This window comes from Corythoichthys intestinalis, chromosome 7, assembly GCF_030265065.1.
Source record: "Corythoichthys intestinalis isolate RoL2023-P3 chromosome 7, ASM3026506v1, whole genome shotgun sequence".
Taxonomy (NCBI): Eukaryota; Metazoa; Chordata; class Actinopteri; order Syngnathiformes; family Syngnathidae; genus Corythoichthys; species Corythoichthys intestinalis.
In genome coordinates, this window is record NC_080401.1 from 3,626,284 (window position 1) to 3,645,055 (window position 18,772).

The following is an 18,772-nucleotide window of genomic DNA, read 5'->3' on the forward strand; positions in this document are numbered from 1 at the left end:
CACATTTATAGTTCGTTATAGTCTCGTCATCATGAAAAAGGTGTTCGTTGACCAAATATTGTCGTTATCGTCATCGTTGAGGAAAGCAACGCTGTCCAAGTCGCTGTGTTATGCTGTTAGTTTGCTCTTTCTTTGTGGTGTGTTAGATTGCTATGTGTGTTTTTCCTGTTAATCCGGCCTTCTTTTTCCCTACTGTTTTGCAACACCAAATTATAGGGCTCCCCCACCTGTTAGATCCCACTTTAACCACTGGTCGTGACAATAATCACATGCCTCCATTAAACCAATCAGATGTAACAATGCAGTCTCATCACGCTGTTCTGTTCAACCCCGTGGTATCTTTAAAGCGCTGTAAAATGAAAAAAAAAAAAAATCAACTCCATTATTTGACATAGAGAGCTGTCATCAACATTACTCTAAAGCGCAATTTCAAACTCTTTCCCAGTTTTTGTTTGGCACCAAAAGGCCACGAAAAACTGGAGACATGATGTTTTTTTAATTTCACGGTAAGAAATGTTTTCCCTACTAGAAGTCACTCATACTTTTTGGACGAGTGATGTTTCATTACTATAGATGTTTCTAGTCGGAATTTGATTATCTTTTTTGGGCCTAAATGCCTTTTCACTCTTGCATCAGCCCAGTGTGAAGAGAGGTCCAGGGCAAGCGCAAAACGGGATGAGCCAAGTAGCCTGACGTAGATGCTATCAGGAAGTGAAAAGCAGCAAGCATATTTATTATAGTCCCAAGCACCAACGACTTTATTTTTCATTGTTGCACAGTCCCAAGCACCAACACGTTTATTTTTCATTGTTGCACAAGAAAACAGCGACTTTCCCTTTTTAAAGTAGGAGGCTTTATAACAGCCGTGTAAAGAGTTTTACTAGTTTCGATGAGAATGTGAAGTTTTTTGTTGTTGGTTGTAAACTACGTTTCTACACAAACACACATCGAGGTACCAATTAGCTTAGCTACAGTGGTATGAAAAACTATCTGAACCTTTTGGAATTTCTCACATTTCTGCATAAAATCACCATCAAATGTGATCTGATCTTTGTCAAAATCGCACAGATGAAAAAACATTGTCTGCTTTAACTAAAACAACCCAAACATTTATAGGTTTTCATATTTAACCAGGATAGTATAGAAACCATGACAGAAGGGGGAAAAATAAGTAAATCACATTTAATATTTTGCCCCCCCCCCCCCCCCCCCCCCCCCCACCTTCGCAGCAATACCTTCAACCAGACGCTTCCTGTAGCTGCAGATCAGTCTGGCTTATCGACAGAACTAATCTTAGCCCATTCTTCTCTACAAAACTGCTGCAGTTCAGTCAGATTCCGGGGATGTCTGGCATGAATCGATGTCTTTAGGTCATGCCACAGCATCTCAATGGGTTTAAACTCTAGACTTTGACTTGGCCACTCCAGAACGTGTATTTTCTTCTTCTGAAATCACTCTGAAGTTGATTTACTTCTGTGTTTTGGATCGTTGTCTTGTTGCAGCATCCATCCTCTTTTTAGCTTCAACCGTCTGATAGAGGGCCTCAGGTTATCCTGCAAAACATCCTGATAAACTTTCGAATTCATTCTTACATTAATGATTGCAAGTTGTCCAGGCCCTGAAGCAGCAAACACCCCCAAATCATGACGCTCCCTCTACCACGCTTCACAGTGGGAATGAGGTGTTGATGTTGGTGAGCTGTTCCATCTTTCCTCCACAAAAGTTGTGTTTTATTCCCAAACAATTCAACTTTGATTTCATCAGTCCATAAAATATTTTGCCAAAACTTCTGTGGAGTGTCCAAGTTCCTTTTTGCGAACATTAAACAAGCAATAAGCTGTATTTTGGGCCCCGCCTCTGGCCACAAACCGTCCACCATTATTTTCACTGAGAGGTCCGCTGCATTATACACAATGAATGGGTTGCGCCACTGAACCGTTTACACTAGGCTACCGCTAGTTTGAAACGCCATTATTACGGTCATGAATTTATGAACAAATACAGTTTATGGTATTTGGAAGGACAAAACATTATGGATGCAACATTAATCACTGATGGTGTACCGGTGCATTTACCTCACTTAGATATAAAGCACCTTCAGTTCAGTTTCATTCTCAGGGTTATGTGTTGTGCCTCTTTGTACTAGTATATGCCTTGCGATTGTACCAATTCAAAGTGTTGTCATTTTGCGTAAAGTCACTTGTGATAGACTCCAGCACCTAATGACCCTGATCAGGAGAACTGGATGGATGTTAATCCAACCTTTCTGCATCTGTCCTGATCCTCAGTTTGTTTTCCTGCTCATCCGTGCTGGACTCCATGCTGTTTAAATCAATAGAGCCACAAGATGCCCCAATTCAAAGAACACTGCTGAATGACATCGTCAACCCTCTTCGAAGGTGTGTTTTTATTGCATTTCCCTTAAAAAAGAAGAGAAAAATCATATTGCACTTAGAATTTTAAGAGCAATATATTGATTTTCATGCTTTTTAGTGAGGGCTTTGTGGAAGGTCGACGTATCATGAAGCTCCGACAGCAGCTAGAAAAGCATGGCTACTGTCACTCCTTTACCACAGAAGAGAAAGGTTAGTTTCATTTTAGAATCTTACATCATTTGTTTCTCTATAATGCAGCTGTTTTTTCTTCACTGTCATCATGTTTGTTTTTCTTTTAGACCCAGAGGAATTTCTCAATGTCATCATGCACCACATTCTTGCGCTAGATCCTCTACTCAAACTGTAAGTTATAACCAGTTTATCTTTTAATCAATAATCTATTGCAAAACATTTTGTAATATTTTGACATGTCCAGTTATGAGACTGTTTGGAAGTTTTAAAGGTGCTATAAAATGGAAACCATGTCCAAATGTAAAAACGAATGCACTAATGATATTTTACACCGAGAAAACAAATTTGGCACGCTGGATGTTTTAATTTTGGTGCATTTATTACGGTGGCCGAGAAGTGTCAGGCTAACTGCTAAGTCCAAACGCTTTGCAAAAAGAAAAAAAGCACGACTGCAAATTTCAACAACACAAACGCCAATTCCTAACACTTCGCAAAAGAAAAAAACATAAATACAAACTGCCATATCACGACTCCCAAATGCGACAGCACGAATGTGAATTGGCCAAAGCACGGACCCAAATTGTCACGACACGAACCCCAATTGCCGGCAACAAGAATGCAAAGGGCTCGCAACACGACTGCAAAAAGCCACAGCACAAATATTGGCCTCTATCAGTCTCATAATGAACACACACATCTAACACGAAACACATGCATTGTACGATTCGTAAACACATATCACACGAAACACGCATTGTATGATTCGCAAACACATATCGCACCAAACACACACACATTGTACGATTTGTAAACATATCACACCAAACACACACACACACATATTCATCAAATGTGTGAATTGTTTACACGTATTTATAACGTGCTTTTAATTTGAAATTCCCACTCACGAGTGTGTTGATCTTTTTGAGACTCCTTTCACGCAGCCGAGAAACACACTTGCATTTTTTCTAAATGGAGCCCGTCTGCAGCCAATCAGACGTCTTTCTCTTAAACAGCCAATCACACGGGCTGGGCTGTTTTGTTACATTACTGCTGTTAGCGTTCGAGTTCAGCACGAGACACTGCGTCTGGCTGGCAACTTCACTGAAGTTAGCCGCTTATCTAAATAAGTGGTCAAGCCAGCCGCACTTTCTTTTCAGTTGCGTTTCCCTTTCACGTTTAATTACACATACACCAATAACGCATGTGGATTCCGTCAGTTTTATGAGATAAAATGTGTGAAGTAAATTGTGGAAGTATAGTCCAGTCCAGTGGTGTAAGCGATTGACTGTCAGGGAGCATTGGTTCGAATCCTGTAAGCGACTGTTTCATTTATTTGTCTTTTCCTCAATAAAAACATGAATTATGGCTGCCTTAGTATGTAAAACATTAATATTGTTATCATTCAGATACCCAGTCATTTTACATTTATTCCTGCAAAAATTAGCACAAATTGAATATAATCTTTCAGTATACTTGAGACAGTTATACGAAATGCGTGCATAATTCCCTTGCACGGCAATGTTTTTAACAGTCAAGCAGCCATAAGTATTGGTGTAAGAAAACAGCCCAGCCCGTGTGATTGGCTGTTTAAGAGGGAGTCGTCTGATTGGCTGCAGACGGAGATCCGTTTAGAAAACATGCAAGTGTGTTTCTCGGCTGCGCGAAAGGAGTCTCAAAAAGATCAACACACTCGTGAGTGGGAATTTCAAATTAAAAGCACGTTATAAAGCATGTTTCGTGTGATACGTGTTTACGATCGTACAATGTGTGTGTGATTCGTGTGATATGTGTTTACGAATTGTACAATGCGTGTGTGTTTCGTGTTAGCTGTGTGTGTGTTTCATGTCATATGTGTTTGTAAATCCCACAACACGTGTGTGTTTCGTGTTAGATGTGTGTGTTCATTATGAGACTGATCTGGCCCCATACACAAATGCAAGAGGACGACACGTAAGTAGAATAAATTTCATAGAAGTCGACATGAGGACTATAAACGAACACCTTGCTGCTGTCACCATGTAATCACAAGTTCCACAACACGATCACTTCACATCCCCACATGTGCAGAGCTTGAAAACGTAAGTAACAGAAATTTGCTCACAAATTTACACTTCGCATACATATTTTGCATACATATAGCTTTTTTACCATCTCAACGGTAGCAGCAGGGTAGTAGTGGTCCTCATGACTGCTTCCATGGAATTTAGTCTACTTCCGGGTCATTCTTTTGCATTTGTGCTTTGGCTTTTTGCAGTTGTGTTTCGCGCCGTTTGCAGTTGCGTTGGTAGCCATTTGCATTCATGTTAAGAGCAATCGGGGTTCGTGCTGTGGCTATTAGCATTCGTGCTTTGGCCAATTTTTGTTTGTGTTCTTTTTTCTTTTGAAAAGTGTTTGAAATGTGTGTTCGTGCTGTGACAATTTGCATTTGTGATTTTTGTATGAGGGAATGCCAACTTTTTTTCCCCAGCATTTCTGGTTATGACAACGGAACCTGAATGAATAATGATATCTTGCTTTCTACTGCTACACTTGCTAAACCATGATGACTGAATGACAGAACAGTCACATGGCAACAAGAGAATAGAAAGCCTATAGCTACCATGCTAGCAGACTGCAGCCCATTCTGTCTGGGAGTCAAAATGGGACAGAATGAAATACAGGTTGTCCCCGGGTTAAGATGTACCCGACTTACGTTATTTCAACATCTCGTCTGCCATTTTGTCTCCAGCCGTTTTTGGTTTTTTTTTTCCAATAATGTTGACTTATGTTTTGTGATGCATGCTCTTATATTGGCGCAGGAAGCATAGAGCAGATAGTACTTCCACACGCGATTAAGAGCGCATGAACACAGAAAGAAGAAGTAATTTACACACACACGAGGAAGAGCGCATTTGCTCCCACAAAGAAGTCGCGAAGCTGAGTGAGAGAGAGAGAAGGGAAAGAGATTACAGCTAACTGATACATGCTTATCGTTTGTGTGGACTGTTATTGCTGTATCAGCAGCTACAGTCACGTGAAAGAATTAGGACACCCCTTTAAATATTCAGTTCTTTACTAAGAAATGTTCACATATCAATGTCTGATCTTGTTTTTCTTTATCTCTGGAAAAGAACGTGATTTAATAGCAGGTAATCAACAACAGTTAACATTGTTTTACTCATTAAATGAAATATATCAACAAAAATGCATACTCTAACTGGGGAAAAACACCCTACCATCTAATAGCTAGTGTTACCCCCTTTGGCTGAAATAACTTCAGTAAGACAGTTTTTGTAGCTATCTACCAGTCTTTGACATCGGTCTGGAGAAAGTTTGCCCCACTCCTCAACGCAGAATACTTTTTTCAGCTGTGGGATGTTTCAGGGGTTTCTTGCATAAACAGCCCCTTTCAAGTCACACCACAGCATCTCAATAGGATTAAGATCTGGGCTTTGACATGGCCATTCCAGGACACTGCATTTCTTCCTTTTCAGCCAGTTCTATGTGGATTAACTGGTATTCTTGGGTCATTGTCATGTTGCAGGGTCCAGTTCGCTTCAGTTTTATTTTTTTCACAGATGATCTCACATGTTCCTCAAGCACCCTCTGATACACGATAGAATTCATGGTGGATTCAATGCTGGTGAGCTGGCCAGGTCCTGCTTAAGCATAGCATTCCCAAACCATGACACTTCCACCTCCACGGTTCACAGTTGGTATGAGGTTCTTTTCCTGGAATGCTGTATTGGGTTTACGCCAAACATGTCCTCTTTTCTGGTGTCCAAATAATGCAATTTTAAAACATTATTGCAGAAGTCCTGGTCTTTGTCTACATTCACTCTGGCAAACTTTAGTCTGGCCTGTTCTTGGAGAGCAAAGGTTTCCTCTTTGCACACCTCACATTAAGGTTAAATTTGTGAAGTCTCCATCTGATTGTATAGGCATGCACTTTCACATCAACAGTAGCAAAGAGCCTGCTGTAGGTCCCGTGATGACATTTTAGAGTTTTTGGAGACTTTTTCTCGCATCTTGCGGTCTGCTCTCGGGGTGAACTTGCTTGGACAGCCAGACCTGGGCATGTTGGCAGTTGTTTTGAATGTCCTCCACTTGCAGACTATTTTCCGGACAGTGGAGTGGCTGATTTTATATTCTTTTGAGAGCTTTTGAAATCCCTTACCAGACTCATAAGCATCTACAGTCTTCTTTCTGAAGGCCTTAGACAGTGTCCTCAACAGATTTATTGTATGTACTGTAGATTTACAGTATTTATTCAAAATTATATTTTACCAAAAGTTATATATATATATATATATATATCATTTTAAATGTTTAGTTCTATTACTTGAATCTCTCAAGTTTGTTAAAATTATTATCAAATATCTACAGTATATGACCAAATATGTTGGAAAACACACAGTCTTCCATAGAGTGTCCTAATTTTTTCACAACTGTAATTATAAATGCAAATTTGAATCGGTGTACTTGAAAAACTGATTTAATTTCATTTATATTTTAGTTTCATTCTGCAAGTGTTGATGTCATGGGCTGCTGAATAAAGTCGGCAAACCACACATACGTCTGACATCAGCATTTTGGAGCTTGCTGTCTAGCTACGATTTGGCTCCAACGTCTTGGCGAGGACAGTACAATGACATATTTGATGTTTTGGGATAGTTATTTTAAGATTTGGAGGGTATTTAGGGGTGAATTCCATTTACGCGGGAATTCGAATTGTGTCACTAGCGTAGAAACGGAACTCATTTGTAAACTGAGACTACCTGTTTATACATATATCTTTAAATAATACTTAATTTATGAAAATGTGAATTAAATTTAAAACTACTGTAAGTGTCATAAAATGTGTCATTAATTATTTAAATTCCAGCTCATTCATTCATTCATTTAAATTAAAAATATAATTATTTCACGATTTAATGAATTATTTTATGGACACATGTTGCAGCACTTCCATCCATCCATCCATTATCTTCCGCTTATTCCGGGGTCGGGTCGCGGGGGCAGCAGCTTCAGCAGGGAAGCCCAGACTTCCCTCTCCCCAGCCACTTCAGCCAGCTCCTCCGGCGGGATTCCAAGGCGTTCCCAGGCCAGCTGAGCAACATAGTCTCTCCAGCATGTCCTGGGTCGACCCCGGGGCCTCCCGCCGGTGGGACATGCCCGGAACACCTCTCCAGGGAGGCGTCCAGGAGGCATTCGAACCAGATGCCCGAGCCACCTCAACTGGCTCCTCTCAACGCGGAGGAGTAGCGGCTCGACACCAAGCCCCTCCCGGATGACCGAGCTTCTCACCCTATCTCTAAGGGAGAGCCCGGACACCCTGCGGAGGAAACTCATTTCGGCCGCTTGTATCCGGGATCTTGTTCTTTCGGTCACGACCCACAGCTCGTGACCATAGGTGAGGGTAGGAACGTAGATCGACCGGTAAATCGAGAGCTTCGCCTTTTGGCTCAGCTCCTTCTTCACCACAACGGACCGGTGCAGAGTCCGCATCACTGCAGACGCTGCACCGATCCGCCTGTCAATCTCCCGCTCCCTCCTACCCTCACTCGTGAACAAGACCCCAAGATACTTGAACTCCTCCACTTGGGGCAGGATCTCCTCCCCGACCCGGAGAGGGCATGCCACCGTTTTCCGGCTGAGGACCATGGTCTCGGATTTGGAGGGGCTGATCTTCATCCCAACTGCTTCACACTCGGCTGCGAACCGCCCCAATGAGAGTTGGAGGTCACGGCTTGATGAAGCCAACAGCACCACATCATCTGCAAAAAGCAGAGATGCAATGCTGAGGCCACCAAACCGGACACCCTCAACGCTTCGGCTGCGCCTAGAAATTCTGTCCATAAAAATTATGAACAGAATCGGTGACAAAGGGCAGCCTTGGCGGAGTCCAATCCTCACTGGGAACGAATTCGACTTACTGCCGGCAATGCGGACCAGACTCTGACACCGGTCGTACAGGGACCGAACAGCCCTTACTAAGGGGCTCGGTACCCCGTACTCCCGGAGCACCCTCCACAGGACTCCCCTAGGCACACGGTCGAACGCCTTCTCCAAATCCACAAAACACATGTAGACTGGTTGGGCGAACTCCCATGCACCCTCAAGGACCCTGCCGAGGGTGTAGAGCTGGTCCACTGTTCCACGGCCGGGACGAAAACCACACTGCTCCTCCTGAATCCGAGATTCGACTTCCCGACGGACCCTCCTCTCCAGCACCCCTGAATAGACTTTACCGGGGAGGCTGAGGAGTGTGATCCCTCTATAATTGGAACACACCCTCCGGTCCCCCTTTTTGAAAAGAGGGACCACCACCCCGGTCTGCCAATCCAGAGGCACTGTCTCCGATGTCCACGCGATGTTGTAGAGGCGTGTCAGCCATGACACATGTTGCAGCACTTCATCAATTTATTTCATCCATCAAAGTTAGTGGGCGGGACTAACGCTGATCTAAGTATAATCGATTGCTGTCGTCTGAAGTCTTTCAAAACATGGCGGTTACGGACGATATACTTCAACTTTTTCTGGAGTTGGTTAGAGATATGTTAGACCTTGCCGATGACGCGGAAGCAGGACCTGCTGAACAAGAACATGTAGTGTGCAAAGCAGAGGAGTTTAATGAAGTTGTTGACTTCATTTCGGCGCTTTGTTGCAGCACTTCATGAATTTATGAGCGAAACTTGCTGTCACTCGTCCTTCACTTGTTTGACACGAGTAAAGAAGCGCCACCTACTGTGTTGGAATATGTTTACTGGCTCTGCGCCGAACGTTTATCTAAAATCGACCCGTCTCTATTTGATGTGCTGGGTAAGCAATCAGGTGTTAGTTCCGCCAACTGACTTTGATGGGTAAGTTTCACAGATAAAATAAATTCATGAAGTGCTGCAGCACGTGTCCATGAAATGATGAATTAATGATGACATAATTATGTTGTTTTTTTTTTTCATATTAAATTGACCAGTATTGTAATGACATTTATTAATTTCTCATTTTAATCAATAAAACATTTATGTATTTATTTTAAGATGTATTTATATCTTATACACTGTCCTATTTGGTCCCGCATAATTCTGGGTGTGACATCGTTTTCTGTTTGGAGGATTTTTAGTGGATGGGGCCAATGCAGCTGAGAAAGGAAGACTAATAAAGATGTAATGTCATTACATAGCCTTTTCTGTCACTTTTTTGGATGGATGTGTGTCCAAAATATGGTCTGCTATCATTTTAAAGTCACTTGCTGTAGTATTTCATAGCACCTTTATTTTTCTTTTAAATTAATTCCCAAACCATATTTGTTGTCATATGTAGGTCAGCTGGTGGCAAAGTGCAAGAGAGTTACTGTTATCAGATTTTCCTGGAGCAGAACCATAACCTGGTCCTCCCAACTGTGCGACAGTTACTAGAACATTCCTTTCACAGTGCAGGACTCAAACTAGCAGAGGTAAGATAAGCTCCTTGTATTGTATACACCCTTTATTCCACACATTTAAACATCATTGTTGACAACTTTGCCATAACACTTGCTAAATTAGGGATCAGGAACGTATGGCTCTCAAACCATCTTTTGATTAACGCAATCGGCTCTCTGCCAACCCAACATCTTAACTGTGGAACTGACGAGCTTTCCTGACATGAACGACCTGTGATGAGCTGATCAGGCTTTGACATATTCGGTTCGGAATGGCCACGTACCGAACTAGTTTCTGACGTAATATAACCCTTCTTTTCGAGGCTGTGAGTCGATCGGGTTACGGTTTCTTTGTGTAGATTATATTTACTCCGTCTTCTCTACTATGATGAGGACCAACACGGTAGGACAGTCCAGAAACATCAACGGCGCGACAACGTGGCCGCCGCGAGAACGCAGTGAAACGCGGGTGTTACGGCGGTAACACACTAGAAACGTCAACGTCGCGTCAACGATCTCGCCGCGATTACGCTTCGAAACGCGGCCATTAAAGTCAATCAGCCAATGCACACCAGTCGCAGTGCGTCCGCGTGTTAAGCCTGAGTTATACTCCCGCGTTGCGGTGACGGCGTAGCGACTACGGCGTCATTCGACATTCGATAGTTCTGCGGTGAGGGAACGCGTTGCTCTGTAATTCACCGCCAAGCCACTAGAGGGATGTGGCGTTATGTTTGTACGGTTTTGGGGCATGATTGTTGACTACTTCCGCTAGTCGGAGAAAAAATAAACAATGCAAGATGGAACTCTTGAAAGTAAATATTCTGCTCATCAACACTGAATAAATATTGAACATACAAATGTTGACGGGCAGGCGACGCAGAAGACGGTTTCGAGGCGGTCTGGCCGACTTTTGATGCCGCACAGAGAGTTTTAGACTCGGGTGGAGAGAGCTAGCTGTGGCGGCTAGCTTCAAACTGGCGTCGAGCACTGCGTTCAAGGTCTGCAAAGCCCTCCAGCCTGATTTGTTTGCCGTGTCCTACAACCAGCCAGTGGGAAGCCATAGCAGATTTCTGGCGTCTAGGGAACTTCCCAAACTGCGTTGGGAGGCTTGATTTTAAGGTTATCATAAAAAGCACCGAGGCACTCTCAATCAGTGATGATGTATTGTGTGTGTGAACTGTCTGTTATTGAAAATTAAAGATCAAAACAACTCTTTTGACACCAAATCTGTGCTTTATTCTTCATATACTTGAAACATATGTACACAGTAAATGATGAAGTGCACCAACCAAAAATACGACATAAAGTGATAAAAAGTTGGCAGTTTTTGGCCGACTGTGTCACCGCTTCGTGTGGCCACTCGATTCCGACCACCCACGTCTCGGTGGTTCTTCCATTTATTTATTTTTTCGATCGCCGACCTTGCCATTTGGCAGTCACAATAATAATTTCTTGACGAGACTTGCTCTTCGATGATACTCCCGTCGGCTTGGTGCATTTTTGCGTGTAGAAAATAATGTTTGATTTTATTCTACAATGGCGGTGTTTTCGCCTGGAAACAACAGTCTGAGCGGACCAATCACAGTCCGTTTTCGCTACGTCAACGCGTCTACGCGACGCGAAGGTTAGAAAAATCGAGAGGTGCGCGTCAGGCTACGGCGTAGGGTCGTAACTCGATTCTTCCTTGACGGCGTAGGTCTGACGCGGAAGTATAACTCGGCCTTTAGACGCGTCCCAGAAGCGTTAAACGCGACGCACGCGAAAAGAACAGCAGAGTTTGTTTTTTGACGCGAGACGCGGCCCCCCTGCGTCAATACTACTAGGTAGGATCGGGCAGGCCGGAAGTCACTCGTGTAAAAGTACGGTGGATCCGGTCGATTTTCAAAATAATATGCAATCGTAACTTACTATATAAATAAAATAAATTGAAATGAGCTAAAACACCTATAATTAATACAAATAATACACAAATCCTGCTACACAATTAAATGTATTAATTTCTGCGTGGTGCTTTAACTTGAGAAAAAACATCAATAAAGCTTAGAAAAATATTCATAAGAAAAAAAAAATGATTGAGGCATTTAATTTGTAAAATACATGTTAAAATCTTTGTCATTTGGGATTGCTTTTTGCCTTAGCACATGACTTCTTTTTTCTTCTTTCTTTCAAAAAGAAAGCTGGCCAATACGCGGGGTCTGAAAGGCAAAGTGTTGTTGTTTTATTACCATTAAATACCCGCTATTCTCGCGCGATCTTGCAATCCTCGCGTGAACCGATCGGTCCTCGTACACGAAAATTCGGCAGGAATCTTGTACTCGGAAGGTGAGTTACGAAATTTTCAATTCAAAATCTTTTGTTCTTGCTAACATCCACTGTCAAGTGTAATGTATTTCATGTCATTTGTCAATGGAGCTAGGGCTTTTAATGTTTATATGGTTTAGCGATAGCACTCTCACTACATACATACGTGTATGTTGTCGGCGATTAGCCTAGCAATGATCTTAATTGTGGTTGTCAGCCCAAAACCCTCTAAATATATATTAAATGCACCTTACCAGATATAAAATAACTACTACATAATCTGTGGTAGTCGTTTGGAGCCCAGTTTTCCCGTCGAATTGCAGCAGTCAATCTCGGTCTCCTCTTCGGGTCTCTCGGAATACGGTAAAACTTCAAGTCTCTCCGTCTATCTTCTCTGTTTTTACAACCGACCGCCACACACGACTTCACCATTTTGATTATTAATGTTAACGAGCAGAAAAACACGCCATAATAGGAGGAATTTACGAAGCGCTAATGCATTAACATGACGAGTATACGGACAACATGGCGCGGGGGCGTGGCTGTGACGTCACGTGAGTAGGGTCTATACTACTAGGTAGGCTCGGGCCGGAAGTCACTCGTGTAATAATACGGAGGATCCGGTTGATTTTCAAACTAATATGCAATCGTAACCTACTTTATGAGTCCATCAGATCTCTTGAGTGGTAGATCGGGGCACAGTTGACTTGTCTCTGTTGATTTACAGCTGTCTTCTCTACTATAATGATAACCAACACGGCCCCGTGTTCAATACAAAGCCCTACTACCACAACAAAACAAGTAGGAACTAATATTCACACAGTAACTGAAGTTATACAACATAAAATATACAATATAAATGAATACTACATCACATTTGTAAAATATAAACACATAATCAAATAAATAATAGCCCATTTAAATAAAATAAATTGAAATGGGCTAAAACACCTGTAATTAAATAATAAGACTAATACACACATCCTGCTTACACAATTAAATTTATTAATTTCTGTGTGGCGCTTTAACCTGAGAAAATCCACCAATAAAGCTTTGGAAACCGTTCATAAGAAAAAAAAATGTTTCATTGAGGCATTTCATTTGTAAAATACATGTTAAAATCTTTGTGATTGGGATTGCTTTTCTCTTTAGCACAGGACTTCTTTTTTCTTTTTTCTTTCAGAAAGAAAGCTGATTATCTTTAAATACCCGCTACTTTTTGAGCAGAATTCTAGCTTTGTATAGGCTAATGTTCCAATTGTTGAAAGCACAAAAGTGTGTAATAAACAACTAGCACATTTATATTTTGCATTTTGTTTTTTTACTGTACCGAAAATGAACCGAACCGTGACTTCAAAACTGAGGTACGTACCGAACCGAGATTTTTGTGTACCGTTACACCCCAATTGATACACTGCAGATTTTGCTGGTTTTCCCACATGCAAAACATGTAGAGGTCTGTAATTTGTATCATAAGTTCTCTTCAACTGTGAGGGACGAAATCTAATACAAAAAAACAGAAAATCACGTTGTATGATTTTTAAATAATAAATTTGCATTTAATTGCATGAAATAAGTATTTGATACATCACAAAAATCGAACTTAATATTTGGTACAGAAACCTTTGTTTGCTATTACAGATACCAAACATTTCCTGTAGTCCTTGACAAGGTTTGCACACACTGCAGCAGGGATTTTGGCCCACTCCTCCATGCAGATCTTCTCAAGAGCCTTCAGGTTTCGGGGCTGCTGCCGGGCAACACGGACTTTCAGCTCCCTCCATAGATTTTCTATCGGGTTCAGATCTGGTGACTGGCTAGGCCACTCCAGGACCTTAAGATGCTTCTTACGGAGCCACTCTTTAGTTGCCTTGGCTGTGTTCTTTGGGTTGTTGTCATGCTGGAAGACTCAGCCACGACCCATCTTCAGGGCTCTCACTGAAGGACGGAGGTTGTCAGCCAAGATCTGGCGATACATAGCCCCATCCATCCTCCCCTCAATACGGTGCAGTCGTCCTGTACCATTGGCAGAGAAGCAGCCCCAAAAAATGATATTTCTTCCTCCATGTTTCACGGTTGGGATGGTGTTCTTGGGGTTGTACTGATCCTTCTTTATCCTCCAAACACGACGAGCCGAGTTTAGACCAAAAAGTTCAATTTTGGTCTCATCCGACCACATGACCTTCTCCCATTGCTCCTCTGGATCATCCAGATGGTCAGTGGCAAACTTCAGACGTGTCTTGGCCATTGTGGAGAGGTTGGAGTTTGTTTGTTTGTTTGAGCATGTGAACAGGTGTCTTTTATACAGGTAACAAGTTCAAACAGGAGCAGTTACTTCCGGTAATGAGTGGAGAACAGGAGAGATTCTTAAAAAAGAACTAAGAGCCGAAATATTTGCTAATTGGTAATGTATCAAATACTTATTTCATTCAGTTAAATACAAATTTATTATTTAAAAATTATACTTTGTGATTTTCTGGATTTTTGTATTAGATTCCGTCCCTCACAGTTGAAGAGAACTTATGATACAAATTACAGACCTCTACATGGCTTGCAAGTGGGAAAACCAGCAAATCCCGCAGTGTAACAAATACAAATACTTGATATCCCCACTGTATATACATTTACAGTATATATATATATATATATATATATATATATATATATATATATATATATATATATATATATATATATATATATATATATATATATATATATATTAGGGCTGTCAAAATTATCGCGTTAACGCGCGGTAATTAATTTTTTTAATTAATCACATTAAAATATTTGACGCAATTAACGCACATGTCCCGCTCAGAAAGTATTCTGCCTTTTGGTAAGTTTTACAGAGAGACTTTTTGTGCTGTCCAACAGCGAACTCTTGTGGTCGCTTTGCGACATGGTTTATTGTTTTCTTTCCAGTTCATTATGGCTGCACGACGTCTCGGGCTGATAATGTTGTGCTTATATGATCCTTGGACAAGATTTGTCCGTAAGTATGGTTGTTGTAAAGAATGTACATATTATGTTAGTAAGCGAAATGTTATATTTTTGTATGAGACGCTTTTTGTTTATGTTTAGTGAACCTGTATAGCGTGCTAAGCTAACGTTGTTGCTAATGCAATGCTTGTGTACTTTTTTTTGTAGTTTTACAACGGTCTAAAGAGGACAATGGTTTGAGGCCATTTTATTAATACATCAGATGAAAAAGGAAGAAGTCTAATTATTAAGGCGTCGTTCACTAGCTGTCTAGCTTTGGAAAAAGTAGACGCTTCGGAGTGAGGACAGCATAGACAGATTTAAATGACAGTAGAGTGAAATGCCCACTACAGTCCTTTTGTACCGTATGTTGAATGTATATATCCATCTTGTGTCTTATCTTTCCATTCCAACAATTTATTTTACAGAATATATATATAATTTACAGAAAAATTTGGCATATTTTATAGATGGTTTGAATTGCGATTAATTGCGATTAATTACAATTAATACATTTTTAAGCTGTAATTAACTCGATTAAAAATTTTAATCGTTTGACAGCCCTAATATATATATATATATATATATATATATATACATTTATATACATATATAGTTCCTCTACTTGAGTGTGTCTAATTACACCCAGTCAAGCATGAATCCCATCAGACGTGTGGAAATGCGCTGCGGGGGCCGCCCCAGGGCCATTGGAGAGGCTAATTCTTTTCTTCTAGTTCTTAAAGTAGAATTTTGTGACGGCTGAATCTAGGTCTTGAAAGCATTTTTGAGTGAGTTTAAAGGGGATCATTGAAAACAAATAATGTAAATTTATTTAAATTTCAATTTTAACAGTGAAATCTGACTTAAGGGCAAGACACACAGGAGGCGAAGTCGCTCGCGTTCAATACATTTTCTATGGCAAAGCACGGAGGGCAAAATCGCCAACCCTCTTGCGGCGAAGTGACACATGATGTTCGTGCACGTGAAATTTTGCGCTCGTGCACGCCTGGCACAATAAACAATCGGCAACAGATTCACTGATCAACAAAACACCTGTGAGGACTCTGGCCAACCCGGAAATTGACATCCACATGCCATACTTTGTTGACATGGAGAAGCGTATCATTTTACCAGTGTGCGATCAGCACATACTTTGTGATATCTATCAGCAGTATTTCCAGGAAATACCGTATTGGCCAGAATATAAGACGGCCCTAATTATAAGACGACCCCCTCTTTTTCAAGACTGAAGTTTGAAAAAAACTTTTTGAACACCAAATTAATTTTTATACAGAAAATTATTACAGTACGTCTGAAACAAATGATTACAACAATATATTTGAGAGGAAAAGCATGTTATTTTGTCTCATTCAAATCTTAATATCTGAACATTTAAATATGTAAACTAAAGTGCAATCACATTCGTAAATTAATGGCTTCTGGTTTTTGAAATGTAAATAAACCAATCTATTGTGATAAAACAACAAAATTGAATACCTGCATTAACCATCAAAGTGAAATCAAACTGTAACTGGAGTCTTGAAACAAATCTGAATAAGGAAAAACATTGCAGTAAAATATGCAAACTGGTTAAACTTGAGAGTAGCTGAGATCTGTCATGACAGAACATCGCTTCAATGATATCTGGTGCCATATAGCGTCGTGAATGGATATAACGTCTAGACCACGAATATAAGACGACCCCCTCTTTTTATGTCTTATTTCAATGCAAAAAACACCGTCTTATATTCGGGCCAATACGGTAAATAAGAAAAGCAGCAGTAAGGGAAGTTCTTGGCATTCAGAAAAGACTGGAAATTTGGGTATTCCCTCGAAATTCATACCCAATCAGAGACGATTGATGACGCACAGAACTCCCTGGATATAGCTTCTTTTTTTTTTTTTTTTTAAATTGTAATAATATTATTATATTATTATAATATTGTTATTATTATAAATTTGGATTGGCCAAAATGGTGTAGTCTTTTATTAACTGAAGCGAGCCAACAATTTTGTCTGTTTGTAATTCTCAGTATTTCTTCACCAACCTACAGATAGATGTGCTGAACTGCATTGTGAAATACAAATTTCGAATTGAATTTTATGAGTTTTGTGTCCCTGTGTGACACATACTGTATGAATGATTTCAGGTGCCTTACTGCCTCATTCTTCAGATGCCTCGCTTTGGGAAGAAATTCAAGATGTTTGATAAAATCATTCCATCCTTGGATCTAGACTTAACTCATGTCCTCTCTGGAGGTAAACACATACTGTATAAACAAATCTAACAACCAATCTTTAAATTTATTGAGTGCAATATGTCGTGGCTTGTTTCAGTTCCTCAGGTGTGCATACTTTGTGGAACCCCGGCTCAAGAAGAGTGCAGTGATTGTTTTGAAGAGCCTGTTTTCAGCCAGACAGGATGCAAAATATTCTGCAAGACTTGCTCCACTCAGGTTTGTATTGCTACTTGGAAATTTGGTTTTATGTAAACCAGGGAGGGAAAACCGTTCCTCAAGGACTGCAGTGGGTCCAGGTTTTGTTCCAACCAATCCAACACAGACAATTTAACCAACAGCACCAGACTGCAATCAATTTATTACTCTTGTAAGACACCAGATTGGTGACAAGGTTCCTTTGAGGAATAGTTTATCCGTTCCTGTCATAAGCGGCAGTTTAACCGTGTGTACAACTCCGGGTAGAAATGATTGAATCACCAATCTCGGTGGATTTTAACTCATTTGTTTTGTTGTGTAGGAAAAAAAGCAGACCATAGACATAACATAACACTTAGGGCGCTTTCACACTAGACCAAGAGGACCAGGGTCCGGTTGGAGAGCTACTCCATAGCAGCTGCACGTAATGTAGCATAAGCACACTAGTGCTGTCCCGACTAGTCACATCCCGTCGACGGTTAATGAAGGGTTAGAAAATATATGCGTGGAAAGTTGAGAATGGCGGACGCTCGGTATGCAAGCGGGGAAAGCGGCACCAAGCCAAAAAATTGCACAAGAGTGCCCAAAACATTGACATATTTCAACAAAAGGAGGGTACACTGTTGTGTTCTGTCTCTTCAATGCCAAGCATACCAGGATGCACGTCGGCCGTGAATGAACACCTAAAGTGCTGTGACCCAGTTGTAATTTTGGAAGACGACAGGAGACAATAAGCTGACAGATCGTAAGTCCATCTAACTAACGAACTTTTTTACTGAAGTTGCTAAGCCTGTTGCGATATGCAATGAGTCCATTTATCGCACGGTAAATAAGAATGAGGGTGGTAATTTTCACGGCTGCGTTTTATCGCCGCGTGCATGCATCCATACATTTATGCGTGCGTGTACACGTGGGTGTTGATGGCATATGAGACTTCAGTTCCTTTGACAGATGTTTATGGTCATCAACACCCCCTACAATTAAAGTTCAGACTTGCAAGATAAGGAAACAAATCTATATTAAACACTGTAAACGTTAGCATTGTTACATTGAGGCTAATGGGGAAAAAACACAACCTACTA

The 18,772-nt window shown here is 40.9% G+C and overlaps 1 protein-coding gene across 1 annotated transcript in view; it reads left to right on the forward strand.

Annotated features, from left to right (window-relative positions):
* cyldl (cylindromatosis (turban tumor syndrome), like) overlaps positions 1 to 18,772 on the forward strand; it is a 72,540-nt gene that overhangs the window by 38,315 nt on the left and 15,453 nt on the right. The window contains exons 8-13 of the mRNA XM_057842039.1: positions 2,289 to 2,399; positions 2,494 to 2,585; positions 2,675 to 2,738; positions 9,873 to 10,005; positions 17,406 to 17,514; positions 17,593 to 17,711. Of these exons, the coding sequence (XP_057698022.1) occupies positions 2,289 to 2,399; positions 2,494 to 2,585; positions 2,675 to 2,738; positions 9,873 to 10,005; positions 17,406 to 17,514; positions 17,593 to 17,711 (628 nt within the window). The remainder of the gene's footprint in view (positions 1 to 2,288; positions 2,400 to 2,493; positions 2,586 to 2,674; positions 2,739 to 9,872; positions 10,006 to 17,405; positions 17,515 to 17,592; positions 17,712 to 18,772) is intronic.